The 15,907-nt window shown below is 32.5% G+C and overlaps 1 protein-coding gene across 1 annotated transcript in view; it reads left to right on the top strand.

Moving 5' to 3' along the window:
- LOC139516107 (dual serine/threonine and tyrosine protein kinase-like) overlaps positions 1-15,907 on the top strand; it is a 162,217-nt gene that overhangs the window by 98,597 nt on the left and 47,713 nt on the right. Inside the window, exons 12-14 of the mRNA XM_071305960.1 lie at positions 4,586-4,805; positions 5,502-5,812; positions 7,221-7,364. Of these exons, the coding sequence (XP_071162061.1) occupies positions 4,586-4,805; positions 5,502-5,812; positions 7,221-7,364 (675 nt within the window). The remainder of the gene's footprint in view (positions 1-4,585; positions 4,806-5,501; positions 5,813-7,220; positions 7,365-15,907) is intronic.

The following is a 15,907-nucleotide window of genomic DNA, read 5'->3' as shown; positions in this document are numbered from 1 at the left end:
CATACCATATTCATAATTATTTTAAATAACAGGACAACACTGTTTTTTAAAATTTGCAAATGTAATGTTATTACCTCGTCGGGATTCGATCTCATGCATTTGGGTCAATATTCTTAATTGATTTCTCATAGGCGGTAATGGTAACGTTGTTTTTCCTGTAGCTCAGTACATATCGGAAACTAGGATATATATGATGGCTCATATTGAAGCTGACACATTTTCACATGTGGTTTAATGTCAAATATCACTACACTTACATCCCAGCTCCTTTGTTCTAATAGGGGTGATCTGAGCCGGATCACCCTTACCAGATCACCCCAGCCTGAGTTTCTTTGTTATGCATGCTTTCCTTTGTTCTGTAACATTTTGGCGGGAATGTCAAATCTACTTTAAAACTGATAATTAAGTATACGAAAAAGACCACCTATCAAAATTAACGTAGAAAAAATCCAGTGTATATGATGGTATTCGAACTCAAGACCTTTAGCATATGAAGCCACGACACATACCACTACACCATGACGACTGGATATCAGTAATTTAACATACTTAAAGGAAGCAAGATATTTTTATAAGTCGGGCGAGTTGGCAGACCTTTATTCAGTGGGGTTTAAACCCTTTTCGTTAATAAGTGATTTTTTTAAGTAATTTTGATAGGTGGTCAGACTGATTGTTCAATTTGATTTTACACTTTGTTGGGCGAGTCGGTAAACAAGAGTGTGGCGATTTTTTTATATAAAGTGGCGATATAGGGTGGGCCGATCGGCCAGTGGGGCGAATTGTCATTGTTTGGTATCTACTCATAGTGTACTTGACTTTGTTTAATTGTTAATAAATCAATGTAATCAATATGTAATCATTTGTATGAAATTGAACTTAATTGTACTGCTGAAATCATCGGGCGTCATAATTGACAATAAAAAACTTTGTATTTGTAATTGTTCGGGGGTCATAAAAGGTATACCATTTAAGAATTGAATGCTCTTTTTTGTAAATTTATTGGGGTGTAAAAGCGTTGACCGAAGTACATTTTGTATGAAGCGCGGGAGCGCTTCATACTTAAAATGTGCGCACGGTCAACGCTTTTACAACCCTATAAAGTTACAAAAAAAGCATTTAATACTTATAATTACATTTTTACCTATAGGATTATGAAAACACGCCTTTTATTTCATTTACCTGTGCACTTTATTGTGGGACCTATTGTCATCATGAATGAGAAGTTTAATTGAGTGATACAACTGCTTAAGGAATAACACATCAGTATAAAAGTAAATAATGTGATTAAATTGATTATCTCAATTCTAAGAACTGAAATTGTGATTTGATACTATGAGATTATTTCTGATATCAGAATAATAAATATCTCATTGTTGTCCTTTTTAAAAAAAAATTCTGAACATACTGTATTTAAGTCAGTTTTGTTTTTGTCTGAGACTACTATAACATGGGAAGTGACCAATCTCTATGTTATACATTGTAGTAGTCTCAGGTTTTTGTTTTTGTAGTTCAATTGACTATGCATTTTAGGGCAGGAAAATATGAATTTGGATTAAATTTGAAGTTGATTCAGTATATTTTATGACATAATACCACTATTTTATTTTAACAAAGCATTTTCAAACTTTATTTACTGTTCAGCTTGGCTTATTATTCAATCAATAATTTAATTGAAAGGACTCAACAGTTGGTTAATTGCAGGACTTTTGAATTCAAATGTAAGAAGGGAAAAAAATAAAGCAAAACTTAAAATAATACAAATAATAGGAATTATGAGATCTGCATGATCTCAGATTGCAATACAGCTTTTTTTTCAGTTATCTTTGTGTTTGTATTATGTTTTAAATCCCTTTCTGGTTCATTGGGTGTTCAGATTTTTTTCTCTTGATTAATGCAAGCTATAGAACTTGTACATCTTATATAGTTTCTTATCTCAGGGTGAATCCAGACAATTTTAAACATGGGTGGTGGTATTCTCAACCAAGGATAAAAAGGAGGGTTCCAACTATATGATCCCATTCAAATGCATTAATATTCCATAAAAAGAGGAGGTTCCAATCTCCAGACCCCCTGGGATCCACCACTGTATCTTAAAGCAGGTATGATAAAACAAAAATTGTACATGTACTTCTGTCCACTGCAAATTGATTTTATTTTCATTCAATGGTAATGTTCACAATTGTGAAGACCATATTTCCTTTTTCCATATTTTTGTTTTAATGTAATGAAAAGTTCAATTCTATTGTAACACAGGTTCTGTTGACAAATGACTGATAAACCCTTCTTGTATCCTTCTATCTACCAAAAGGTGTTTGAGAATATACAATAAGTCCAAGTTTCAGAGAAAAGTCAGTTAAATGTATAATTTTCTTCTTTGGAAGTGTTCAATAACCTGTAAGTACTTGAACAAAATGTCATATTCAACCTTTCCATGACTATTTGAATGTTACAACAGTAGAGGAACATGGAACATTGAAAAGTTATTCAAGAAGTCGTCGAAATATATCTGCAATCATTAATTTTACTCGAATTTACTGTTGTGAACTTGCAATATCCAACGATGCGCGTACCGAGTTATCTCCCTTTGATCTCCGCTTCGCCACGAATAAGCTTACACAATTGCGTATCCGGGGTTTTTGTGATCTGATAGAGTAATTAGATAGCCAAAAAATGGTTTTACTTCATATTTTATATCCCTCAACACGTTACCAAACCTATTTAAGGAATTATTAAGGATTTTCCGTGGACCTACGCAAATTTTCAGAAAAAAAGTTTCACTTCACTCGTGAATTTATAACATTTTAACAACACTTTTTAATAATAATTATATAAAATAAGGAAGCTAATTCAATCTAGAATTGACCACTTTGGTTTTTATTAATGTACGTGTACAAATAAGTCAATACGAGTCCAAAAACCACGAGGCATGCACGTTTACCAAAAAATCGTAAACTCCGACCTTTTATCACGTGACCAATGTCTTGACCTTAGAAGCCATTAAAACGTTTGCCGTCCAACTGCAGTGCAGTTAACCAATCAGAATAACGTATTGTAATGAAACATACATCTAATGTAATTATATAGTAATGTATAAAGTATATTATAATGGTTGTGTGTCGTTCTAATCTAGATTTTCTGAATTGTAAATGGTTTTTCTTCTTATCTAAAACAGCTGGGATTTAAAATAGTTATCCCATTCGGACTTGGTGAGTCAGTGTTAAATCACCCTCTGTCCTCCAGTAATCGGGATGATCTTACACTGACACACCGCGTCCTCGTGGGATAACTATTTCAGATATTTTTTGTTTACACACAACTTTTGAGTTCCTGATTTTGATGCGCATTAGGGATATTGACAAATGTGTGATATCGTGACAACACGGCCTGTACTGTGTCCAGTGCTCAAGATAAATGGCCATCTAGACTGAACTTTGTCCCGAGTGGTCTAGTGTATTTGACGCAGTGTAGGCGGTGTCCAATTTCGTCTCACGACATACGACAGCGCCACGATGCTCAAAATATCATGCGACTGTCGTACGATCATCACAAATGACCCACGTTTTCATGTTGTGGCGCTGCATCTGTGTCGTGGGTTCGTTGTGACCGTGGCTTTTACCGGCTTTAGCCATACTTTTTTGTTGTTGTCTATTTTGGTTTTTTAATTAGCTTTGGATTTCAAAAAATTTGGCCTGGTGCATCACTAAAGAGTACTTGATTGTCAAAACCTATTTTCGCCCAAAAAAGCGATAAAGATGATATAGGTTTCATCGTTTGTCAACAAAGATTTATACACTTATATCGCTCTTGCTGTCGCTAATTTAATATGGTTTATATAATTCGTGATCCAGTAAATACGGTAATTGGACGTTTACTTCATTCGATATATGACGTCACGTAATAGTTACGTCACATTGAAGGCGTATTTTTGAAGAGCAGTGGAAATAACTTCTGGAAAACCAAAAGCTAACTTTCGTACTAGAACTATATATTGCGGTTCTTACTCTGTTGACACATTTTAACACATTTATGCAAGTAACTTTATTTACTCAACAGTCGTAATAAGCCGACTGAATGGACCTTCAGATCTTTTCTTTTAGCATGAAAAAATTACATTTTGTCTATGTCAAGAAATTCATTCCGCCTTAATTCATTAAACGGCTTCCATAACAATATCTTTTTAAAGACTAAACTTTTTATCAGTTGTTACTGTCTCAGATAGTACTTAGTGTCTTTTTATTGTTTGGATATACAAGTACCCGGACTGTCCCAAGTCAGAGCCTGTAGTTCAGTGGTTTTCGTTGTTGGTGTGTTACATATTTGTTTTCGTTCATTTTTTGTACATAAATTAGACCGTTAGATCCTCGTTTGAATTGTTTTACATTATTCATTTCCTGGACTTTAACAGGCGCATATGCGGTATGGGCTTTGCTCATTATTGAAGGCCGTACGGTGACCTATATTTGTTATTTTCTGTCATTTGGTCTCTTGTGGAGAGTTGTCTCATTGGCAATTATACCAAATCATCTATTTTTTTTATATTAAATTACCCAAGCTGTATACACTTTATATTTTTTCTCATTCATAGGAACATACTGCTAACCTGCTTGAAAACATAACAAATTTCAAACGACGTGCAAATGAGCAGCTTATAGAAATTTACAAGGACATTTGTGTGTTTACAAAAAGCAAAAATGTATTCCCAGATTTGCAAGAGGAAATTATTATAGAATTTGGAGATGTACAGGAAGTACCTCAAGAAAAAATCTCCGACGTATTGGATGATTCCTGTCCAATTGTTATAACAGGTTATTCTTAAAATTGTGTCAAAATTGGTCTATTTAAAATTATCTTCATTTTTGGAACTTCATAAAGTTTTATTTTCAAGTTTGTGATATTGTTTTGAATTCAAGTTCAAGTTTTTCTTTAATTATGTTTGATAGTAGATAAAAGATTTTGACATAAAGCATTAAAAATTAATAAGTCGAAGAGAATTTGACAAAGCTATGACAAAACATGACGAAAAGATAAAAACAAGACATTAGAGAAAGACGGTTAAACACGACCCCCTTCAAGCAAATCAAGGGTGTTTTTTACCTAAAATTGCCAATTTAACTAATTGTGTAATGTATTTTTCAAAGGTACAAATATAATATAAAACAACCAAGATTGATGGTTTTGTCCTTCTTTATTCTTATTGAAGAATATTCTAACATAGTACAGATGTAGGAACGCATTATATACATACGTATATGTTGAAAAAGTAATTTCTAGATCAAACCTGTTTCGATTCTTGCGACCAAAAACTTCATTCATGGATAGTATACATTTGAAAACTTTTAAAAACAGATTTACTTTTATTTGGTAAACATTTTAATGAATCAACAATTTGTCCTGTTACAACATATATACAAATTGCAAACATGTTATAATACACTACGATATAGGGTGTTTATTATTAATAAAAAAAAAGTGCTATCGAAGCATGTGTTTTCATAATACAGGTGAAACAAGTGGCGGAAAGAGTACTTTCATCAATCTTCTTCTTGGCGTGGATCTTTTACCTCATTCGGCACTGGCTTGTACATCAACCATATGTAGAATCCATAATTCGAAAGAGAAGAAAATAGAGGTAACTGGAAAAACAAAAAGGCCACATGCAATTCCTTTGGAGAAAGATTTAGATGCAGATTCAGTTAGAACATTATTGAAAAGATATGTAACTATTCGAAAGCCTACTGAGAGTCAAATTGATATGGTTGAAGAGGAAGAATATGAATTCGTGGATATCTATTGGCCAATCCCTTTTCTACAGGTAAGCGCATACACAATATGTTAATTTATACTGCACTCGTTCTATTTGAGCAGTCAAAATGCGTTGACTGTATATTTCTATGTCATATACAGTCACTGACCCGATATTACTTTTCCTCATGAATATTCAAATAGAAGTTGCCGAAATAACATTTAATTATTCATACGACCTCTTCAATCTGTTCTTGTTTTCAATGCATAATACAACGATGCGTGGAACGACTCAACCTTGTTTCTTTTGTAATTATTGAAAAAGCATATTTCATTTATTAATATTTTTTGTTTGCAACCTATAAATCATTAATTTGTTATGCGTATGGTTGATATTTTAGTCCATACTCAAATGATTTCGTTCACCATCGAGTGCGGGTTACAACAGGTGAATGTACATTTCATTGTGTTGAAAATTTCTCCGTGAGCATGATATGAGGCCTTTTTAAAGGGGATTTCCCCAAATAAGTTAACGCATTAAACAGCAATTGAAATTTTTTTTTAGATTGCAGTATAAAGACAATAGTAGTGCATTGACTTGACAGATCAACGATATAAGGATTCGGCCCGAAACGGGGAAATAGCTCGGCACAGCCTCGCATTTCCTCGTTTCTAAGCCTCATCCTTATATCGTTGATATGTCAAGTCGATGCACTATTATTGTCTATGTAGCATGTTATGATTCGCAAAGAACAAACCTAGAACTTCCAATATTGAAGTTTGGTATGTATTCAAGAACACTGAAATAATTGTATATTTTTTCATACACTAACCAAAATTAAAGAAAATAACCATAGTGACTACTAAAACGATCTTAAAATATAATGCCGTATGAAAAGAGGATATTTATAGATCTTGAAAAAAAACATATGTAGGAAGGGTAATGGTACAAACGACGGCCATGCTGCCAATTCGCGTGTTTGTCTTTATGTAAATAGTATCAATTAGTATATAAAGATGTTTTAATGTAATAAGTTAAACAGACCGGATTTTCCTCCACCAGTTCTGAGCCAGATGAAAATGACAACAATCTATGTGCTGGTACAATAGACTGAATAGTTATATACATGTTATAAATGATAATTCATATCATGTGTACCAATAGCTAACGGAAGAGGTTTATATTGATAAATAAAAAAATAATACTCACTTGTAATTTACCATTGCACCATCGGCGCAAATGAAAGATCGAACAATTTTTAAATCGGCGCAAATGGCATTCGCCCGAATGCATCAACGCCACAAAAAGTAACATCACAGGTAAATTTTTTGCCAAATACAGTCAAATTGTTGTTCAGCGATAGCCTCTTGTCATAACATATCAGTTATCTTATATTTAAGAATTTTCGACTTGGAAACGTTCAACGTCTTTATCAAATGTCTTAACAAATTTCAAATGTATGAATGTTTTATTCAAGGAAAATATAGTCATTGTTGATACACCAGGAATTGGTCCAGACCACCCTAATCTAACTAAAAGGTTATTTCAGTATCTGCCAAATGCTCTTGCATTTATATATATTATAAATGCATCAAATGGTGGAGGAGTGCAGAGCGATAGGGTAAGAATAATTATTGGTAAAATCAAACTATGAAAAAGTCTTAAAATAATTATTTCAAAACATTTGAAGGGCACGACAATGCAGAATATACTACCTATCGTTTTATCCAAAGCTCACCAAAAAATAAAGCCAATGACAGGTAGCTTAAAAACTGAAATTTTAATGTGGACAAAACTAAGCTTGATTATCTGGTTGATGTACGATTTTGATACTGTCTCATGAACAATACTGCTACTATTTCAAATGTAGATGAGTACATCAGCCTTGACATAACTAAATATAAATAGATCGGAAATGGAAAGTAAAAAAATAACAAACACAAACACAAGTGACTCTCTTTAAAAGGAACATTGCAGTTAGATAAAAAAAAAAAAAAAAAAAAAAAAGTTGTGTAAATATTGTAGATATATTTCTTTGGAACGATGATACATGTACAACTTCTGATATACATGTGGGTGGCTGGTTTTATTGAGATCAAAGTCAACATCTTATATCTAAATCACTAATAAATTGAATATTTTTGTTCTTTTCGACATTTTGAAATTAATCTTGCAACGATAAAAAGAAATTGCATGATCAGCCAATGTCGAATCAAGTTCGTTCTTTTAATACGGATTTGTTCTATAATACAAAAATTACAAAAAGCCTTGGTAAGGCGTGAATGCTACAGTGTCAAATTTAGAATTTCAAACTTAAAAACATAATATTTATTAAAAAAAACCCGATACAATCGACTTTAGACATTGTCTTTAGGTAATTTTGAGTCACACATGACAATGGAAATGAAATTGAGAATGGAAATTAGGAATGGGTCAAAAAGACAATAACACGAATGGAAAGCACATTTTTAAAGTTTCTAAACTCATTTATATCTTGATATCTTTATATATCATTTTAAAATCTGATCGTTTACTTTAATACCAATGTTGATTTGCATTCCGACACGAAATTAAATTTTCATGTAGAAATCATTTTTTTTTATTATACCATGACCCTTAGGATCTTTTTTTGTCCTACTTGGTTAAAAGTATAAAAATTATAGCTCAGTAATAAAAAAAAAGAATAATGATAAAACAAAACAAAAACTATCGTTTTCATACTTAATAATACAAATGACCCAAAATATGGATTTGATTGATTTTCTTTAAAGCATCATAGTAAGTCAGTGTTGCAGACATAAATTACACGAGACAAATGTAAATGCATATTGTTTAAATTCTTTTTTTACCACAATAAATTAAGATAAATACAAATAATAAGAAAAAGTCGATCCATTACGTTTGGATCATAACAGATTTCTTCATTCAGATTTTTTTAGATTGATTCAGGTAATTTTAGAGTCTAAATGTTCTTCACCCTATCCGCATATAGCGTTAAATATTAAATATTTTAAAATCGAATGGAAATCTAGTGGCATGATGTAAGTGTTGTTTTGTATCAGTAGAGACTTTTCAAACCATTATCACTGTGTATCATCGCCACCGGAAATTGGGTACTAACGAAGCGGAGAGAAATAGAAAAAAAAGTAAACAAGTTAAGAATTCATTCAATTTAAAGCATTTCCACTCATTTGATGAGGGTGCCACTTAAGAAAGAAATGATTTTCTGATATATAAGTCTTTAAATTATTAGGCCGATAAGTACAAAATTAATACAACATTTTGTGTAATACTCCAAAACTTGCCACTTAGTACCGGAAAATTTCGAGGTCGATCGTCCTCTGTCGCCCCATTCTCAAGATATTGAACTGTTTTTCATTATTTTTCCAGACACGTTTTTAGATTATTATAGTGTGGCATCATATTTACTGAAATTTGTTGTCAAAAACATGTTTTTTTTTAAAGAATATGGACAAAAACATTGTTTGTTTGTTGTACGGCGAATTGCAGGACGTTGTACGGCGAATTGCAAAATAACAACTTTTGTCTGTACGGCGTCTTGTAATATATTATAATTTTAAGAGGAAATTAATCACTGTTTAGATAATATCAAATGACGATATTTTGTTGATATCAAAGCTTTACAGGCTTACAAATATACAAAATGTCTTACTTATCATATATCATTAAATATATGCCGTTAATTCAGTTCAGAAGGCCTCGTTGGGTACCGCTTTTCGATTTTGTACAAAAAGATTTTTTTCAACCATATTATCCTAAATACATTTATGTATCGTTAAACTACTGACGACTGTTGTCTTATTTGTTGTTAGGTTGAAATTGTGTAAGTTCAATAAAATAAACCGTCCATTCATCCTTTGTTGGTGCTAGATTTTTTTTAGATAAAAACTGGAGATGTGGTATGATAGCAAATAAGATAACTATCATCAGGATAAAATAAAGTGTATGCAAGCAATTATATGCTATCGTACGGTCTTTAACAACGAAAACTCGTACCTTATAGTCGGCTATAAAAAGCACCGACAGAAAAATGTGGAAGGACTCAACAAGAAAACTAACGGCCTAACTCATATACAGTGTAACAAAACAATTTATGAAAACAACAAATAAGATAGAGATGAAGCAACGACAACCACCGAACCACAGGATCGAGAATTCGGACAGACAAAATTAAGAAAATACTTTGTTTTCATCGAAAGTAAGAAGAAATAAATCGTGAATTGCATTTCGAATTAATTTTCTTGTCAGTTTCTTTTTGAAAATATATAATTTGTATACATCTTAAATGCTGTCAAGCAAATGGTTTTTCTATCTAATGCATTTTATCTAAATTAAATGCATAATTAGATGGGGGAGGGGGTCCGTTAACATGTTAACAACACCTCGAATTTGGCAAAAACAGTTAACAACAAATTTTAAATTCTGATAAGAGTTAACAGCAACTTTAATTTACCCTTTTTCCAAACGAACCCAAAAGCAATGGAAAGGGGAAGAGCAAATCTTCAATGTATTCAAAAGTTTGAAAACCACTGTACAAAGTTGCAGAAATGCCAAGCTCCATAAGGAATCTTTTATAAAGCTGACTAATTTTCAGAAGACACACGCAAGTACACCATATTTTTTTATTGACACATGGACAGACAATTGAACGGATGGAAAAGCAGACGGAGTGATTGACTCCAAAAAAAGGACTATGTCATGAATAATCAAAAATGCTTCAAACAGCAAAAGGGAGGCTTCTTCTGGTTCTGTATATTGTTGAGTAAATGTTTTATGTCAATCAGTCGTAGCAAACTTGGGTTATCGTCATGACGTAGGAAAGTGTAACAAACAGATAGAATGAGTGAATACAATAGGGCGCGAACATTATTTTTTTATGGCGGGGTTTCTTATAAATTATGGTTACATCTCAGTCAGGGTATTCATACGACTCATTGCTTACAAGATTTTATTAAAAGGAATACGAAGGTTTACTGATTTTTATTTTAAATCATCAAAACCAGTGTATAAATCAGAAAGTAACATGTAAGGTGTCACAAGTTGAAGCGCTCTTTCATCTCCAAGTCCCAAATTAAGAACTCTGAGCTGATATATAAAAAAAGCCTTGGTCTATCTTTACATTTCTGAAGTCTTAGACTAGCAAATTTGACATCAATTTGAGAACCAAGTCCTCATTTTTCGGCCTCTTCTACCAGGCCACACTGTTCAGTTATTTTACGAATTGCAAATTGAAAAGGTACTTTATTTTTCACAATTCCGTTCAGGTACTCTGGGTCAATATAACTTATCAAACATTCCATATACATCTGAATTATTTTCATCATAGGACTGACCAGGGTTTTAGCTGGATAAGAAGTGGCCTTTCCTTTTAACGTTTTAGATACATTACAAGTAGAAGGCAGATATAACTACATTGGTTAGACGTATAAATAGGGGAATGAGATATCCCTAATCATGTTTAACACTGTCGCATTTGTTGCACCTGCATGACCCAACTTGAGTCCGTAACCTTTGCTTCATTTGTATATAGTCTTGTATTTATTTCATGTTTTAAATTTTGGTTCATTTATGTGTTTCAAGAAACAAACATTGAACTTCTACCCCCTGTTGTAGTTAAATGATTGCTCACTAAGGAGACAGCTTCAGGTATATCAATACTCAGTAACAAGTTTAGTTTTGCATTATAGCCATGGTGAATTTTCTAAATATGAAAGTTTTTGTACAACTGAATTGATTTTTAGATAGTTGAATAATAATATAGCCTTCCAAGTGGGTTTATATGAACATTTAGATTGTTTTTAGCATGTTTTATAAGCCATTTTTCAGTTTGAACGTACAAACGTTCCTATCCGTACCGCCATAGATTTAGAAATTTTGTATTGTTTTTCAACAAAGATTTGACGCTCGATCTTTTCAATTCAATTTTATGGAATAAACAGCAGAAATGCATATGATTTGATTACCTTTTGATAGATATATGTTTCTATAGTTTCAGGAAAGGTATCACTCTTATTGATTGAAATTTTCCTTTGGACTAATTTTTTGAGATCTTTGTGACATGTTCAACCCCCTATTTTGCAATATTTGGTATCGAATAAATGCTGATTGTTGCCATGGTTACACAAAAAAAAAGATTATATTTCACCATTATAACTATTGGAAATCAAATCTATGGACGATTCTCTTTCCATAAATATACACATGCATAACTCAAATAAAAAGCCTTATTTATTAGGAAGGAATGGAAAGAGGGTGTTTAAAAATCATGAGTGTCAATTCTAAGTTTTTTTCCTATCTGTGAATTGACACCCCACCCTAGTGCATAATTTTCTCGTTGCGTTGGGTTGTTTCTTCTATTTGGTCGGGCTTCTGTTTCTTTGACATTTTCCTCATAATGGAAAAATGGACTCAATTTTATCAAGGATTTACTATTCTCAAATTTTTTTTAAAGACATGTACAGTTACATATATATGCTGTTTATGTCACTCCTTTGCGGAAGCAACGTAAAGAAAGAGATAGACAGCAAATGTTAATGTGATTCTTGTAAATAACAGTTAAGATCAGTTAACAGAGTAAATAATGTCAAAAACAGTGAACACTTTAAGTATTAAGTAACAGATAACAGGAATCTCAATTTCAAATAAACAGTTAACAACATTGCAAATTTTAACAAAACAGATTACAGACAGTGGGTCGAAAACAGTTAAAGAACTAAAAGACAAATTGAAAGAGTTGGTATTACTTTGCTTCATAAAAAAGAATGGCCAACGTAGATACAAGTATCTTGTCTTAGGGAGGGATAAATCATACTTTGTAAAGAATCAATCTGATTCAAACAAAAAATTCTCTGAAACCGATATTATCAAGATGCTTGATTTCTTGATTGACAACATATTTGTAACGTTCGGAGGACGTGTTTTTCAACAGACTGTCGGCATCCCAATGGGAACAAACTGTGCCCCTCTACTTGCCGACTTGTTTCTTTATTATTATGAGGCTGACTTCATGCAGAAACTTCTTAGGAAGAAAGGTAAGAAGCTAGCAATATCCTTTAACTCTACTTTCCGCTATATAGATGACGTTCTTTCGCTAAACAATTCAAAATTTGGTGACTATGTGGAACGCATCTATCCCATCGAATTGGAGATAAAGGATGCTACAGATACAGTTAAGTCGGCTTCATATCTTGACTTGCATCTAGAAATTGACAATGAGGGTCGGTTGAAAACAAAACTTTACGACAAAAGAGATGATTTCAGCTTTCCAATTGTGAACTTTCCATTTCTAAGTAGCAACATTCCAGCAGCACCTGCATGCGGGGTATATATCTCCCAATTGATACGATATTCCCGTGCTTGCATTTCCTATCATGATTTTCTTGATAGAGGGTTACTGCTCACAAGGAAGTTTTTAATTCAAGAGTTCCAAATGATGAAGTTGAAATCATCCCTTCGTAAATTTTACGGACACCATCACGAGTTGGTTGACCGTTATGGAATAACCGTTTCACAAATGATATCGGATATGTTCCTTACGTCGTAACTACAATCCCCTTCATTTCATGAATGTGACCTACCGAATTAGACTATTTACCAGATTTGTAATCACATAAGCAACACGACGGGTGCCACATGTGGAGCAGGATCTGCTTACCCTTCCGGAGCACCTGAGATCACCCCTAGTTTTTGGTGGGGTTCGTGTTGTTTTTTCTTTAGCTTTCTATGTTGTGTCATGTGTACTATTGTTTTTCTGTTTGTCTTTTTCATTTTTAGCCATGGCGTTGTCAGTTTGTTTTAGATTTATGAGTTTGACTGTCCCTTTGGTATCTTTCGTCCCTCTTTTAACAGTTTTTAAAATTTATCAGTCAAATAATAGTTTTAAACAAATTAAAACCTTGAAAAGGACAAAAACAGTTTAAGATAAAAGAGTACCCCCCTTAGATATTTGAACTTAATACTTTATTTTCTTTGAAAGGACAGTAAATAACTATTCTAAAATTAGCAAGTTGCCATACAGTTGAAAACAAGTTGCCATACAGTAAATTTGTCAACACGAGCAAGTTGCCGTACCCTAAACTTTATTTTTTATGGTCTATATTCTTTAAAAAACATGTTTTTGACAACAAATTTCAGTAAATATGATGCCACACTATAATAATCTAAAAACGTGTCTGGAAAAATAATGAAAAACAGTTCAATATCTTGAGAATGGGGCGACAGAGGACGATCGACCTCGAAATTTTCCGGTACTAAGTGGCAAGTTTTGGAGTATTACACAAAATGTTGTATTAATTTTGTACTTATCGGCCTAATAATTTAAAGAATTATATATCAGAAAATCATTTCTTAAGCGGCACCCTCATCAAATGAGTGGAAATGCTTTAAATTGAATGAATTCTTAACTTGTTAACTTTTTTTTCTATTTCTCTCCGCTTCGTTAGTACCCAATTTCCGGTGGCGATGATACACAGTGATTATGAACGTATCATATATATCTGGTGTAAAACATTGATATAATTTAAAATCCCAATACAAGGCCAATCGTTTGTGGAACCTTTTGTGGTATGACATGAAAATACGCTTGATAGATGAGATTACATGCGTTGGAAGCATTTTTCGGGATTTACCTTCATCGGGAACTATGAAACACAGACATATATGAAAGCCAAGGATAAATAAGTATAAACGCTTTTATGAGCTATATGACCAAATTCGACCGTAAAAGAAAAGAAAACCATAATTGTTTATTACACTACAGTTATAAATGCTATAATTTTTATTTTTTAAAATAATATTCTTGGTTAACAATACTACGACGACGGATGAATTATATAATTTGTATATCAAACATCGAAACTACACTGGTGATATTCTTTTTTAATTATGGTCTAATTCGCCAAGCTTAACCGAATATATATTATTTAGTCAATAAAACTCAACACATGTATACTATAGGAATGAGCTCTCCTTGTGAGTAGCACACTTTAATACTTTATTCTTTCTTCAAACATCAAAACCATTTCATATATTCATATTTCAATATTCATTCAAACGTCCATCTGCATCTAATAACTCATCCAAGAAAATCACACAAGTTTCCTCAATACAACAAAGTCCGTTTCGGGACTCCATCCCAACTAAAAATCAAAATCAACAACAATCTACAAAACACAATAAATACATTATTATTACAATTTATCTTGTCACATCATTAAACTGTCTAACTCAAATCTATCAAATGGGAGGGGTGGGGTGGGACGTATAACGAAACGGAGGTATGCTACTCTGAAAGGCAGTACGTCGAATAACTAGTTATAAAAATATCTATTATTTATAATAAGATTCTGCACGAGAATCGCGATCCTACCCTCGTACAAACTGGTCAATGATTCATACCATTTTCTAATCAATGAATTCATCTGGTTGTAAGGACCCGAGGATATTTGAATCAATGTAAGCGTTAATCATTTATTCTAAACATGTATTATTAGAATATAGCAAAGTGCTCTCGACCAATGAAATTGTAGAATTTGGTGTCTCTTAATTGTGAAGAATGAATGCAAATCATGTTCTTAGTAAGGGATTATTCTATTGTGAAGACCTACTTACAATTTAAAACGAAGAGTTTATATAAATGAGTTACAACTGCTGCCCTGGTGCACATTTACCAGATTGTAAGGATTTATAACAGTGATTGGATTTGACTAAAAGTTGCATTGTGAAACAAATAAAAAATCCAAATAAGTTGAAGTTTACTGCTGCTGTAAAATTTGTGCCCATAATGTTATAATAGTAAATAACTTTAATTAATTTATCTAAATAATAAACAATAGAGAATAATTATTTCAAATATTCCGATAAAAAACCCAGAAATTTGATTTTTGTTTAAAACTTTTAAAGGCATTTTATTAGAACATTTCCCAGACATAGTAAAGAAACCTTTACTTTGTACTGCTGTGTCATGCACCTTACATCTTGTCTATAACACATTATTTTTAATACTTCCCAAATTAAAAGAAAGTCCCTATGTAAAGCAAAATATTGTCCTATGAAATATTGTACCAAAAGACACTATTGCATAACTGTGTATCATGAAATATTGTCCTCGTCTATGGAAAAATGTCCAGAGTAGGACAAATTTTC

Source organism: Mytilus edulis, chromosome 3 (assembly GCF_963676685.1).
Source record: "Mytilus edulis chromosome 3, xbMytEdul2.2, whole genome shotgun sequence".
In the NCBI taxonomy this organism is placed as follows: Eukaryota; Metazoa; Mollusca; class Bivalvia; order Mytilida; family Mytilidae; genus Mytilus; species Mytilus edulis.
Note: the sequence above shows the minus strand (reverse complement) of the source record. Positions and strands in the feature narration are given on the sequence as shown.